Source organism: Corvus cornix, chromosome 1, assembly GCF_000738735.6.
Source record: "Corvus cornix cornix isolate S_Up_H32 chromosome 1, ASM73873v5, whole genome shotgun sequence".
NCBI classification, from domain to species: Eukaryota; Metazoa; Chordata; class Aves; order Passeriformes; family Corvidae; genus Corvus; species Corvus cornix.
Window position 1 is genome coordinate 21,131,312 of NC_046332.1, and position 15,193 is coordinate 21,146,504.

The 15,193-nt window shown below is 40.0% G+C and overlaps 2 protein-coding genes across 5 annotated transcripts in view; one reads left to right on the plus strand and one right to left on the minus strand.

The window, feature by feature from the left end:
- CMSS1 (cms1 ribosomal small subunit homolog) overlaps positions 1-15,193 on the plus strand; it is a 225,447-nt gene that overhangs the window by 73,105 nt on the left and 137,149 nt on the right. The gene's annotated exons all lie outside the window — the stretch shown is intronic.
- The window catches only part of FILIP1L (filamin A interacting protein 1 like), a 189,356-nt gene that overhangs the window by 70,433 nt on the left and 103,730 nt on the right, over positions 1-15,193 (minus strand). For 3 of the 4 annotated variants that reach the window (XM_019283781.2, XM_039558205.1, XM_019283782.2), the window contains 2 exons: positions 8,510-8,796; positions 6,158-6,331 (listed from right to left, as the gene is read on the minus strand). In XM_019283781.2, coding sequence (XP_019139326.1) covers positions 6,158-6,331; positions 8,510-8,779 — 444 coding nt within the window. In that variant the 5' untranslated portion in view covers positions 8,780-8,796. Of the gene's footprint in view, positions 1-6,157; positions 6,332-8,509; positions 8,797-14,421; positions 14,554-15,193 lie in introns of all 4 variants that reach the window. The other variant, XM_039558210.1, reaches the window with a different exon arrangement.

Here is a 15,193-nt window from a genome sequence, read left to right on the forward strand (position 1 = left end):
TTATAGCACAGTTTGAGCATGAAATTCCCCTCCCTTCCTCAAGGATTTCTGCTTAACTCCTAATCATAGAATCATTAAGGTTGGAAAAGACCTCCAAGATCATCAAGCCAAATTTTTGACCGAACACCATCATGCCAACTAAACCATAGTACTAAGTGCCATTCCCAGTCATTTCTTGACACTTTCAGAGATGGTGTCCACCACCTCCCTGGGCAGCCCATTCCTATGCCTGACCACCCTTTCAGTGAAAAATTTTCAGTTTTTCTAAATATTATTATACAGTGTTATTTTAATTTAAATAATCAATTTTAGCTTTTGGCAATCATTTTAATTTTTCTAAACCACAGAGGTATTGGCATAACTGTTCACTAGACTTATGCTGTTGAACAAAATAACCTCCACAAATTTAGAGAAAACTGTGATTGTAAGCATTCTGTTACAGATTTGAGTTCAGTATGTGACCTAGTTGTGCAAGGGTGTGCATGAAACCATGAGGGGTTTTCCTCCTTGAGCATTACTGGTCTAGCTGAAGTTTCAAAGAGGATCACTGGAGGCCATCAAAAGATCTAGGAAGAGTCTGTATTTGTGAGCAGTTTTGTTCCCCTTCGGAGACTGCCTCCCTCATCAGGTCAACATAGGAATCCTTGTGTCCTTTTTGGAAAAGAGAAATTTTGAGCTCACAGCCCAGTCCCTCCTTTTAACCGCAGTCTATTCTAGTAGGTCAATCTGATTGTAGTGTTTCACTCTATTAATAGGAAAGAATTCACAAATGGGCAGTGTGGGAAGCAAAGCTGGTTCTGCTTCTTTGATGTTTCCCCCACAAGGAATTCTATGTGCCACAAGAAACACTGGGGTTTCAGATTCTTAGGGCCACTGCTTATTTTGGACAATTTAATTCCAGGGAGTGTGATTAATTATCTTTTCCTCATGTTTATTCACAGTTTAACCGATAGAAATGATGACAGGGAGAGCTGGAATGCCTAAACATGAGTTTCTTGAATGAGTGAGGATATGATCAATTTCTGCATAGGTTTCCAAGTCTCCCCCTGCTTATCTCAGCTTCTTTTAAAGCGCTCTCTCGCTCTCTCTCTCGCTCTCTCTCTATATATATATATATTCTCTTATGTTTCTCCTAAATAATTGTTAACTTTTTCTTGACACTGCTATGAATGAAGAAAAAGGAGCTATTGACAAGGCTTTGAAGATGGTTTGAGAACAAAATATTCCAACAAAAGTGTGGACCATTTTTCACATTTCCTGCACTTTCTACTAATGGCTTTAGAGAGTCTTTTCTGTTGTAACATAGCTGAGCTTGTTTCATGCATGATCAAGAAATATGAAGAAACCTGTGGTTATTTGTTTTGTTGCTAGTTTGTGATGTTCTTACAGCAGATCATTAAGGTTTTTTTATTTTGTTTACTGATAATTTGTATGCTTTACGCCAGCAAGGTGACTGCTTTCTGGAATCATGATCCTGAAGCAGGACCTCTCCTGGAAAAATATTTCTTACCTAAATCCTTGCATATGCAATCTCTCTTAGTAAGCAAGAGTTGCCTTATACAGGAATCTTTTGGCTGTGCTTTCTATATCTTTTAAAGCAGTTGAAAACTGGATTGCCTTAAAAGGTCAGGTTGAAGAAAACTGTCCGTTTTAATTTCTTCACACTCTCCCTTATTTTACCAGAAGTGGAAATTTAAAAAATTGAAATCTTCTGTTTATCTTCTAACTTAACATAAATATATTTTATCAACCTTCTGCCCACCCCAGCTCCCAAGATTTTGGAGGGGTTTTTGGAACACTTAGGTGTGCCATCACCTAAGTTTCTAACCCTTGTCTTTTTAGAGATAATATTGTCAGGTGAATACACACTGTTCTCAGAAAGCAACCTGCCTCCTGATTTTTGAAAAAGTTCTGATGCAGTGCTGTTTACAACTATGGCTCAGTTTTGCTTAAATTGATACAGACTGGGCATCAGCTTTGCATGAGTGCCTGCTGGTCTCGGCCCTCAGTGCGAGGTCAGGTGGGAAGAAAGCAAAGGTGTGAACTTCCAGTTTCTTTCAGCAGTCAGTCTGCATGGGTGGGGTCAAGAAAGCAAAGGCATTTATGTGGATTGGACCACCACTTTGAAAGTATATATAAAAATCTGAGGGGATATGTAAATTGGTGTCATAAGAAAACACTGACATTTCTGGCTACAAGCTGATCGTAACTCAGATGATCCTGATTCCAAACATGTAAATGCTTGATTGAGGTGAGGGTTAGTCATCAGCCAAGCAACAGTAACCAAGCAAGTATAAAATAGTCCTGCTCCTGCACTGGTGTAAAGGATGTGGGACCTGCCAACAGGGTTATATACATTTTGTATATTTTGTTTGCTCTGGAGTATTTGTTGAATGGCTACAAGAGGTTAATTCAAGCAGTAATCCAAGCAGCATGTATGCAAGAAAAACAGGTAGTAATTCCAGGTTTTTGTCTTGCAGCTCTCTGTACCTTACACTTCACAGTAATGCATTTGTCACTGTTGAGATTACAACAGTTTGGATTACAAACTGGTGTTTGGGATGGGTGAGGTGTGTATTCAAGGCAGGGAGGTGGAATTAAAGAATTTTAAATGGGAAAAAGAACGGTAGTGTCTTGGGGAGACCTGCTCACATGAAAGGGTAAGAGAAAAGTAAATAAACTGCTGTATTAAAGCAGTTTGCATGTTGCAGTTTTCTCCTGTTGCTGGGACTAGAAGATGCATCTCTATTTCTTTTTAAGCATGCTGCCAAATCAGTTCAGCCGTAAGCATTTGGCTGTTGTGGCTGGGAATAAGGTGGAGAGTGTGAGCTCAGGAGGGAAGGGAAGGAGTGCTGGGACTGTCTCCTGGTACAGGTGGGTCATAGAGGAGAGAATTGGAGAAACAGCAAATCCTACATCACTTGAGATCTGCATGTGTGATGTGTAACGGGAATGGGCATTTGGCCTTGTGACACTTGCGTGTCCCTGTGCAGCACACCTTTCCCTCCCTGAACAACCACACAGAGCAGAGCCTGGTACTGGGTTGCTGCACTTCCGTGTGGTTTGTTGAGAAAACGATGTGTCCCGCTCCAAGATAAGGGCACCTCCCTGGGGAGCAAATTTGACCTTGCATTTTCCCTGTACGATCTCGTGGCTGACTCCCACGTATCCAGCAGAGAAGAAAGAGAAGTCGTGTGAACCCCTGCTGGTGTGAGATCCTCAGACAGAATCGTCTCCAACAGCCCCGGGTTCCTCAGATTACTCTGGCCAAATGCTAGATCTGCCCATGCAGAAATACCCATTTATATGTATGCACACAAGTTTACTCAGCCTCCACAGTTCTTAGCTAAAAACCACAGAGGACTAATAAGCAGCAGTATAAATGTCTTCTGTTGAAAATTAAAGTGATAAAATCTTAATTAAGTGATTTGTTGTTTTGTTCTTACTAACCATATGGGCTTTTTGCTGGAATTAATACTTGAACATGCTGTACAATACAATGGAAAATCAGAGGCATAGCCTTACGTAACTGTGAATAGTTGAGCAAGCTAAAAATTCACACAAATTTAATAGTTTAACTACATTTTGCCACTAACTCTTGACTGAAGTCAAACTAGGATGTTGTATCTCATATCCATTACATCAGAACTGAACTCTTCATCTTTCTCTTTTTAGATTGTTTTGGTTTTGGTGGTGTGCCAGAATAAAATCCAGAGTAGTTACATTTTTTATCCAAAGTTCAGTGTAATATTATTCCTGTTAATAATATCCTCACGGTCATTGTTTATAAATGTATAATCCTGAGTTTAGGATTACCAGAGATTATGGGAGCACTTCTTCCCTTGCCTTTTTCAACCCTAGCTGAGCCAAATTTCCACGCAGATACGTTGGTGGTCTTCTCCTGAATGCCACCTTGTCAGCCCTGCTGTTTCAGTCTCTTCCTGTGACTTGATTGACTTACTGGTGCCCTACAGCTGTGGTCCTTGGAAAGTTTTGACCAACACTTACAAGATGTTGTGAGGACACAATCAGATAGACTTTGTTAAAAGACTGATGAGGATGCATCTTTCCCCAACATGACTGGCAATGGGATTTTAAAAATGGATTAAGTTTTTAAGTATCCTTGATGGATGCAAAATACAGGCTTTCCTCTTGTTTCACTACTTTTAGAGGAGTTCTCAAAAGTGGTAGGAGGTCTGTCCTATTTTGAACAGTGAGGCACATGATTTTTTTTTTATCTTTGGCTGCATATTGGGGAGAGTTAGAAACCAGAATCTGCTTTTTGATACCATGAAGAGAAAAAGACACCACTACTGTGGTAAAGATAAAGTGTATCTTCATCTTTATCTCTCTTTTCCTATATCACCATCTCTGATGGTTTTTTGGTTCCTTTAGCAATAGATTGTTTATTTTTGAATCAGGGAAAGTTATTCTTATATTATTATTCTGCATTGACTAGAAGAAGAAATGGTTTTGATCTGTCGCACTTCTCATAGGTTTTGCAAAGGAAGATGTATTAATGCTGCTTTCTAATTTGCTACATTTCTTCACCAATGTACCCTGTTCCCAATGAGTAAAGTTGTCCAGTCACCCAGTTTTCCCACTACATTCTTAATGAAATTTGCCAAGACACCTAAAGTTTAGAGTAGGTAGAGAATTGTGATATAACATTAAAGGACTGGAAATCTTACAGTTGCCTTCTGAAATTCATTGTAATTTCACTTGAGTTTTGGGAAGATTCTCTGTGTTCAGAGCTACAGGGCAAAACTGTCAAGGGTGAGATGCACATGCAGATACAAAGGTACATTGTCCTAGGAGCCAAGGGGGCATTTAAATGGTCTGTTCCCAGACTTTGTGGCTGGTTCCACCTCTCCTTCAGTCTTTATATGTGTTTCAAAAATACAAAAGAAAAGGAAAAAACCCAAACAACTAAACGGGTCTCTGACATAATTCAGGGAGTTTTGAAACTGAAATTGTGGAATGCCTCCCTATTACAGCATCTTTTGGTTTACCAAGACCAAGAAGTGGCAGTGGTCCTTCTACCCTTTCAGTAGGGTGTTTACCTTTGCCTTTTGAAATTGCCAGATCCAGTGGTGCTACAAATTATTTCTCTGCCATTAAGTGTAAGAAGGAAAAAGTGTGTATAAACTTACGTAAAGTAACAGACTGAGCTTATGTTTTCAAACTGTTTTGAGCTTCTCCTCAAATCATTTCCATTTGTGCTCAAAGTTTCTATGACATAATACCACAATGTTCTAAAATAAATAAACCTTCACAGATGAACTTTATGTGTTTCGGATTATATGCAGAGATTTTAACCTTTGAGCTTCTGAAATGAGAGTTGACCTTTTGCCTGACATAATTTTGTCTGGAATGATCTCTGTGCCCTTAGATACATTTTTGTTCAGAAAACTTGATTGGAGAATTTTATTCATAATTTCTGCTTTTATTTTGTGATGTTTATCTGTACTAAGCAGTGTGTTAAAAAATGTTTCTCTGAGTTGGAGACAACTACCTGGGATAAAAAACCACATTCTGATATGAAGGTGCTTTAATATCCAGTGATTTGCATTGCAGGGCAGAAAGGAATCAGATAACATTGTTCAGAAAGTATGGCAGCTGCTGCTGCATTGTAATTAAGCTAAAGGTTACTTAGGTATAATGTGAGAATATTAGATTTCTGCCTGGCTGAAGTTTCTAATGCCAGCTCATTATAGTAACTACGCAGACCAAGCAGGTATCCCCATGACTGTTCCCAAATTAATGGGGCATATGCAGAGGTGGACAGCTGTGTCATTACTGCTGGATGGGCCCTTGCAGCCACTGGTAAGGTGGCCTCCATGAGGTAAGTGGGGACTAGGGAGGCTTCTGCTTGTATGGGCTGGGAATGTGGATAGCAGAAAGGGAAGAAGAAAAAGAAGATGGTTTGAATTAGACAAAATCATGTCTGTTGATGTGTAAAACCCCCAGTCTGCAGTATAAGTGAGGATCATCAGATTTGGGTCCCAGCTGGACCTTGGACTTTGTTCTGCTCTCACTTGCACTCATGTTCCATTCTGGATTTAAAGCTCATTTGCCTTCTTCCCCAGAAGTGGGTGAGAGATTTTCTGTTGAATTTGGTGGGAACTATGATTAAATATCAATTACGCATTCTTACCTCTCCCATAGGCTTTTCATAAATATCTTCTTGCCATTGCTCAGCCTTTGTTTGAATAGCATCTCGCTGGAGTGCCTCTAACACCTTCTTGGGAGTAACAAAGCCGTATTGTGCTTCAAGCAAAGCTAAGTCAATTTTTTCAGCCTTAAGTACTCCTATAACTTCATCTTGAGCCTGCAGAAACACAAAGTAAGGTTTTATCTTGTTAAAATGTATATATGTATTTACAGGTTAGCTCTCTGCTTTTGATTTTAAGAAAACTGAAAAACTTCTAAAATAAGTCTGTGTATGTAAAGTGCTCCAAAACAGTCAGTAATATGAAGACAGTTGAAAAGCATGAGGGAAGTATTGGTCTTTGTATTTTATTCGTTCAACATAACTCCAAGATCTTCAGTCCCTTCATCAAAGATTAAGTATATCTTTAATTATTAGATTGTTTTGCTGTTTCTGGACCAATGTGTAGCATTCACAAGACAAATTTTCAGGGCAAAGTTTGGCTTGTGGTTTTAAAAATTGACTTGTTAGTACAGGATGGTAAGATGCTTCTTGAAGCCTGAAAGTGTTGTACATTCTGTATGTTTTAGGTGCAGATGGCTTCTGTAGTTTAAACCCACTACAGATGTGTCCATCTGGGGCTTTTTTCTCCCACCCTGCATCCTCTGGTGGTGGAGGTTGCCCCTGGCCTCCATTGCAGTGATATAACTACAAGAAGTGTCTCAAATATCCATTGTCTGCAATTATCTCGGTTAAAAACAAGTATGTGCTAATCCTAGAAGGATAGAATAGGAAGGAAGGAAATTAGAGAGAAGGATGTATCAGGGGAGGACAACACTTTCAGTCTGACACCTTTTGGCTGGAAGACTTCTGTATCCCTATTTATGAGTGTTTAAGTAAATTTTAAAATATGAAATAGTCTATTCCTAATCCTTAGCACTGCAGAAAAAAAAATAGAAGAGTGATCTTTGTGCATCTTGAATGTTGTGGAATTTGGAAAGGAATGACATCTAAATTAGAAAATTTAGTTATGGTTGGATTAACAGCTGATCTTCAGCAATTTGACTTGGCATTACAGAAGGTGGAAAATAAGGGATAAAAGATGACTTCTCATCTTCTTCATTCATGGTGCTGCTTCCTTTTGAATTTCTGACATGATTTAAAAAGTTCATGTCAGGCTCATTGTTTTCCAGTTTCTCATTTCACTCTATTCCAGTTTTAAATCTTAATAATTGAAGTGTGTGTGTATATATATACTTACATATTTATATGATGCATGTGTAATGAAGAGTGTGCGTATAATATAAATAAATATATAAAAATGTGTGACATCTGAATTTTAACCTAAATTAAGAAAGCCCAAGTGGGCAAGAGAGAAGTGTTTTGCAAACATGGAAATTTTTCTGTTTGCATAATGAAACAATCTGTAGAAGTTTTCCTTGGATCTACCCTCACAGATTGGTGCAGCTATTAAATATTCATATCACATGTGTGTTCTGTTAAGCATGTCTGTATTATTATATAAACATACACACATATGTTAAGAATAGAACTACCCAAATACTGTCTAGGTAGTAAACTCTGACACCATGTTCTACACCCATTTAGGACACTTTGGCCAGTTTGCTTTTTCCTCTGCCTGTGAGCAGTTTTAAAGTCACTGCTTCCGTGCAATAAGCCTGCCACAAAAATATTTTCCCTGCTCACTGGAAATCTGGTTCCCACTTCTTGAAATTACGTTTGACCAGTTTAGGCATCATTTACCAGTTTACAGATGGTTCATTTTCTAGGTAGAAAAATGCTCACTCTTCAAAATCCAGTAACTTGTGGGCTAAGTGGCATGTAACACTTTTGCTTCATATGATGGGAAATGAAATGGCTATTTTGATTTTTCTAGCAAAGGGTGTTAGAATACTGTTGAATGAGTTACTTCTTGTGAACTGGCACATACTGTTTCATAGGGAGTAAAGCTCATGACTTCAAAGGAGAGTAGGGATAAGAAATAATTAAGTAAAAGATCTTAAAGGTCTGTAATATGTTCTCCATGTCACCTTTACAGTGACAAATACTTTGTATTGAAGATACTTAGAACTGGGCAGCACAACTAGAAAGTTTTGTGAGTTCTCTGCTTTGAGAGTTACTTCTGGTATAAAGATCATGTTTCCTGTCTGATAGCTGTAATAACTATAGTAGCTATAATTTTGGAGTGGTTTTGTACTTTGCATTTCATGTTAGTCCAGTATCAGACTAGGTAAGGTGTTTTCTTAAATGCAGCACGTGTTTATGGTGGATGGGGGAATGAGGGCTGGAGGTTGGAGTGTCTTTTAATTTGGAATGTAAAGTAGGACAATACATTACCTGTAATTCACCCTCGAGGACACTGAGAAGAAATAGCAAGTCATCACGAGAGAGATCCTCCCTTTTCTTGACAGAACTTTTTTGTTTTTTCTCTGCCTTTGGGCTTCTCAGGATGGTACTGGCTTGGGCTACATCATCCTTCTCTTTCTGCCTTGTTTGTACATTTCCTCTCCCACTGTAACCGACCTCTTCTTTGTGGTGGTCTTTCGCCCTTGGCTGGCTCAGCTTTGGTCTGGTTGGGCTTTCGGTGCTGTTACTTCTGGAATGCATGGTTTATATCTCTGAAGCTGAAGGAAATTAAGGAAAAAAGTAATTGTTTTAGCTAACAGAGACTATAAAACTACTACTATAATTGATGGTGGGTATTATTCCCTCCAGAATGGTAATTTTCCCTTCTGCACAGGGCTGTTTGTCATTTGACAAAAGCTGACAACCTTTTGTAAACCAGCAAGACTGGGCTGTGATCCTTACTGGATGTCTGTAGTGAAGTGAGTCTTTACTGGTCTTATGCCATTGTAACAATTCCCTCCTTGATACTTCAAAGGCAGCATCTTTAGCAGCAGCGCTGGGTGCATTACTGCAAACCACGTTTCCCATTTGTGAGACAAGGCCTACCTCACCTTTCAGGTAGATACTTATTATAGTGAGGCAAATTTAGATTCAGAAGCTTCTCACTAGGAAGATCTTTCTGTTCCACTTCAATAGCATCCCAGCCCTTATGGCGTTCTGGGTTTTCTGTCTTTCCAAGGGAAAGCACAAAAGCAGTCCTCCACTACGAGAAGCTACGCAGTCGCGTTATCCACATTTGGCAAAATGTAGGGACTAGCAAGCACATCCAGACTGTAATGCTCCCTCCTGTAACTGTAAATGCTCCCTCCCCAACACCACCACCACCAAAACCAAACTGCCTTGCAGATCATGACTTGTCCACTCTGAAAACCATGCAGTATAAAACCTTGCTACTTCTTTAGGGCTTGAATCCAGCACTCTAGAGGTGTTAGTACCTGGTAAAAGGGAGACTTATCCTAACTAGGCCCCTTTGAAGTGCCACTGTTAAGGAAACATACTCTAAAGCCTTTGCAGATAAATGACTAACACTGTGTAAATATTGATTAACCTCAGGAACTTGTGTTTTGGTTATCACCACTCAGATTAAGGAATGAATGGATTATAGTCCACCTCTGCTGGAAAATTGTGGTCATGGATACCATCTAGCAAACAACAGCCTGATCATGTGATTCAAAGGTGAAATTCAACATGTTCCAAACACAGTAAGGCACAATTTTTCTTACTAAACTGCCAAGCTAATTGCTGAAAAGTACAGAAAATTGTTATGGTCTATGATAGGCACTAGATGATTTCTCAGCTGCTTTTTGGCCTCACAATTCTGCGGCTGATAAAATTCTTCGAGAGCCTCCTCCCCCACTCCCTTTCACCGGATTCTGACTAAATCTTCAACTCTGTGACTTCTCTCCTTAACTGTGGTAACTTTCCACTGAATGCTAAGAACGCTTCCTTTTGTTGTTTTTCTGCAAGAGCAGAGGAGGCAGAAGTAGCTTTTAGTTTGTAATGGATGACAACTGAGAGTGGGGTGAATTTATCAAAAACATTACAGAAAAAGAAAGTGACATTTTCTGTAATGTTGAAGTCTCTTCTAGTCTGGTTTGAAACACTGGTTAATAAGAAAAACTTGTTTCTCCAGGTCTTAAAAAACTAAGGTGTGTCAGATTTGCATGGCAGTGTGCACTGGAAACTGTTTTGTGAAGCATCAACAGTGTCAGGTTAGGATGGGAGCTTATTATAGTGCATGGAGGAAACCAAGAGTTGTTCACAGCAGGCTGGCAGCAATGTTAGCTGGTGATGATTAGTTTAAGTTGGTGTTCATCCTGGTCTTTCAGTCAAATGCAGATTCCCTTTATTTGCTGTGGTCTGTTTATTAGGATATGCACCTTTTTCCCCTTGCTCACAGAATATTATTATTTGGGAAGAAGGCTGTTGGTTTCCTTTGAGTGTAAGATGCTGGATGCGTGCTTGGCTTTTGTGTGCAGTTAAAGGCTCATGGTTGTAAATTCAAATTCAGGAGTTGTGAGCTAAATCAGCTCACAACTGAATGTACTCTGAGCTTGTCTGTGGGCTTTGACACCACAAGCACAGGACACTGTGAAATGCATAAATAGTCCATAAATAATCGTGTATGCAAGTTGCAGCCGTGGTATAAACTGGACATCAAGCTACTGTCAAATTTGTTGACAACAAATGTCAATATGATATTTCTTGTGGAAGGAAAGAGAAACCAGTAGGTAAGTAAGAGCTTTATACCTTTTCAAGCTTTTGGGATTGGGTGCACCTGGAAATCCTGAACTTGGAAATACAGTCCAAGAAGGACATCCTCCCCTGCATTTACTCTTGCACTGGATGTATGTTGTTGGCTTCAAGGCTACGTGCCACCCAGTTTTCACAGCTGCAGAAGGTTAACTGTGACTTCCTTTTAGGTTTGTCATGCCTACTTCCTAATCAGGTAGATCAGTCCTTATTGCAGTGGCAAAAGGCACTTGGTCCTTGTGAAAGCCAGCTGACTTGCCAGACAGGCTGTGCTCCTATGGAGAATGGCATCTCTTCAGTCTTTTCAGTCAGGATGGAGTTTTCTCCTTTTCTTGTTGAGAGTTCTTACGTACACTTTACCTGTATTCTGTTCTGACATTCCTGAATGCCAGTGCCTACGATCAAATCTGCTAATGTAAATCAAATGCGAATATTTATCAAATTAAGCAATTAATGTGAATTATTAGAGGTTGAAGTGAAATACTAAATGTATACTTTAAGCACTTTCTTAATGGTACTTGAATGTAGCTGACAAGAGGCACAAGCACTCTGGTATTAGTAGCCTGCTTTATTAACATACTCTTTCTCAGTTGATCTACTTAAACTTTCTTACTACCTGTACGCTGATAGGCATTATTCTTTGTAGTGTTGTCTGTCTACAGAAGGATGTCTGTGCTAATGTGGTTGTCAGAGGAGGTAGGTATGAGTAACGGAAGGCCAGTTGAAAACTTCAGATGCGCAGCGTAACTGCTGGTGTAGCAAGCAAAGTGAGACCTCAGAAATAGACAAAACCAAACATCCCATCCACCTACCCTGAAACTCCTCACCTTCAAATTGCCAGACTCCCTGGATGTGCCACCATCTAAGGACTCACCTTCAAAGCACACCCACCTGACATTTTGGACAGAACATCAGCTACTCGTGCCCTTGCACCACGGCACAAAACAGAAAAAACACCCATTCTATTCCAGAGGGTCCTGGTTTTCTGCAATGTTATTAGACCCTGGAATGACCGTAATGAGACATTCAAGACATGTAGCATCATTCAAAATTTTCCACCTGTGTGTTTTGGTACATTGGGCTATTTTCTGTTTTGAGCAACTCTTTCCATGTTCTTGAAGGTTAATGAAGAGCAATGTTTTATTTCGTTGGGTTTTTTTCCCACAAGGTAAAAATGTTAACAGACTCATAAAATCTGTGAGTATCAGTTGTTCATGGCACCCAAAACAGTGAGCACAGGTTCTCAAGATTAGACTAATGAGCGTAAAATTTGCCCTTTTGCATATCTATCTCAACCAACACTTATATTCTATAATGATGGCATCTGTGTACAAGAAAGCTGTCAACCAAAAAAGAGGTAAGGAAGAAGTGTTTCTTCTTGTCACAGAGTTTGTAATTCACAGAGGCTCTGTGATTTCTCCTGGAGAACTGACTCTTGCATCTTGTGGCAAACTTCTATATAGAAGTTAATTTAAGCCCTTTTTCTCTGTAGCACCAGGAAGGATGACAATATAAGATGCCTTAGAAAACAGTAAACAACAAGTGCTAAAAAGAAATTGATGCTGTGTCTGTGCCTTGCTCTTGTGATCTTTCACCTGTTTTGGCTCAATTACTAAACAGCAGGGATTGTAGCTATGTAAACAGAAGAAACAAGGATACTTGCCAGCATTCTCATATGATGCATTATGAACCCTTGCTTGCATCAAAATTAAAACAAGATTGAAAGGGAGCATCCAGATCATGAAGTCATGTCTCTTGAAATCACAGGCCACTATGCTGTGGGTACTTAATGGAGATATGTTTTCCATAACTATGCTAATAGAATAGCACAAGACCTGAGTTCTGTGCTATGGTACTTTCTATCACATTAAGAGGTGCCTGTTTTACAGAAGGTTTTGCACTGGTATCTTGTTTGAAGTCACAGTGTGATGGTTCCCAAGCTCATCAGAGTCTGTGTGACTTGGTAGGCTCAGTCCAGATTCTAAGAGGAGTGAGATTGGATTACACTGAAACATTCTGCTAAATCAAATAATTGCAAGTTACAAACTCAGCAAAGTTTGCATCTATTCTTAGTGTTCATGTTCTTGTTCTTTTTATAGTTTATTTTCTGCTTTCTTTTTAAAGATCTTGCTCATCTGTGAACTGAATGCTGTTCTTCTGCATATAAAGGAGGTATTTTCCTCTTCTTGGTGATGAACAAGTAATCTGAAGGGTCAAAATATACTTTCCTTAAGAGCCAGGTGAATTAATGACCAAATGTTTCTATGATGTGAACTTGGTCTCCACCCTCTCAGTCATATTCTGAAGGAGATGAAACTGCATTTGTCTCTTTGGCAGCAGTGAATAAGCAGGTGGTTCCAAAATCCCTGCACTTTTGTGGGAAAGACTGAGGTATCTTTCAGGGATGGCTTCATGTTAGAGTTTTAAGAGATATTTTGCCATTTGTTTTCCCCTTTAGTGTTTTCCTTTTTAGTTGGTGATTGACTTACAAGCTAACAAAATCCTCCACAGGACCACGTATTTACTTAAACCCAGGGGTAAGGACCCTGAATTGTTAAGAACTTGCCACTTCTTCTGAAAATCCGTGACTAAGCAAGGAATTATGTCTCTCTGGTTTTTAGCATCCCTTAAAGGGCAGTGCTTTTGATTTGCTGAAATTGATAGGACTTCTACCAACAGACTGACTTTTAAAAGGAGTTGAGATCTGATTGCTTGGCATGCCAATGTAATAGGAGAGTGCAAAGCACATGATGTCTTTTGGAAAGAGGTCTGCAATCCTCTGTCCATTATTATAAATATGGATTGGGGCAAGAATAAAAAGGGTCCCACCATAGTTGCTACAGGTCTACAGGCTATTTTTCTTTGTTCTTCCCTGTGCAGCAAAAGCTACTTTGAAGCATCATGTTCAGCATCATGTTCACATACATGGCTAGGGAGAAATTAAGCTCCTGTCCCTGTTCTCCTAGTGTGGCTGTGTGCTGGGTAGTGTCCAGACATGGGAAGGTGCTTTTGGCTAGGCCACATCACATCCTCCAGCAGGTTTGTCTTGTTCTCCTTTTGTAGTCCTGGTGTGGTCTTTAGGCCAGCAAATGCACCTACTGAACTGGGGTAGAACATGAAAAAGTCTTTTTAATAATTAGAATCCCAGGATATGACCATTTCACAGCATCACTGAGCCTCTCCTGGAACTGGTGCCCTCTGACAGAATGTGCTTACAACTTTTCTTCTTCCCCTAAGTGGAAATACATTGCTTTGTGGTAGATTTGCCCCACTTCCAAAGAAAACAGCCCTTCCTTTTGGGTAGACTGCTTTAGTGTTTTCCTGAAAACCGTTTGCAATGGCTTGCATCCAGAGGGATGTTCTGTTCAGAGGTATGGTCTGTGCCATGACCAGCTATCTCATTTGGGCTGTGCTCTCATTCTCAGTAGACTTCGTGCTGTTTTGGTGCATAGGCTCGTCATTTAGGGAAAAGAGACTCCTTTAACAGGTTCCTCACTCAGGGAATCTGGGATAAGTAAGTGTTTCCATCCTGGCAGGGAAACAGCAGGATTAAGACATTTTTCTGGGAAGACTGATGCAAGAGTGCTTACCTGTGTACCCTGATGCATCTGTTGGCATGCAGAATTGCAGGAAGTCAAGTAGCAGAAAGAAAATAATTTGGCAGTCTGTTTCCCCTCTCACAGGATCTTGTCAAATTTTTGTCTTTGAAGCCCTTGGGGATCCTGCAAGAACAGCAATTACTCAAATGGGAAGAAAGTCTGGATTCAGCCAAGGATGTGAACACTCCCAGACAGGAAAAGTGCATGGGTGAGAACCGGACGTCATTTTTGTGCTGGTTGTGGTTTATGTTCATCTGACCACAAGCCAGATTCCTCATCCCTTGGCTACAGGGAGCCTCTTCTGAGACAGTAAGATGTCTTTTGAACTGTGTTAGAGTTGTCATGGTACTCTGCTCACAGTAAAGGTACTGTGAAATCTCCACCATCTGTTGCCTCCTCCTCCCCCTTCCAATCCTGTGGTGTTTTGCAGGATACACACTGAGTGTGGCAGCTCAGATCTTCCTGGGTCCATTTTGCATATGTCCAGGCTTACAGTCATCTTTAGAAGGCTGAGTCTGTGTGAGAAGTTTTGACCAGGTCCTTTTGAAGAATATATCTGTGTCACTTGTCTGTCATTTCGTTATTGGTGTGTGAATTTGTGATCTAGTCTTCATTCTTGTCATGTCTCAAACTACAGATACATAAATACAGATAAACACACACACAGAGCCCATAGGATTTTGTGCCAGAGAAAAGTAGAGAAAAGAACCTATGCCATGTGACTAGTTGCTGGTTTTGTGGCTCTGACTGCAAGTTAAGGCCG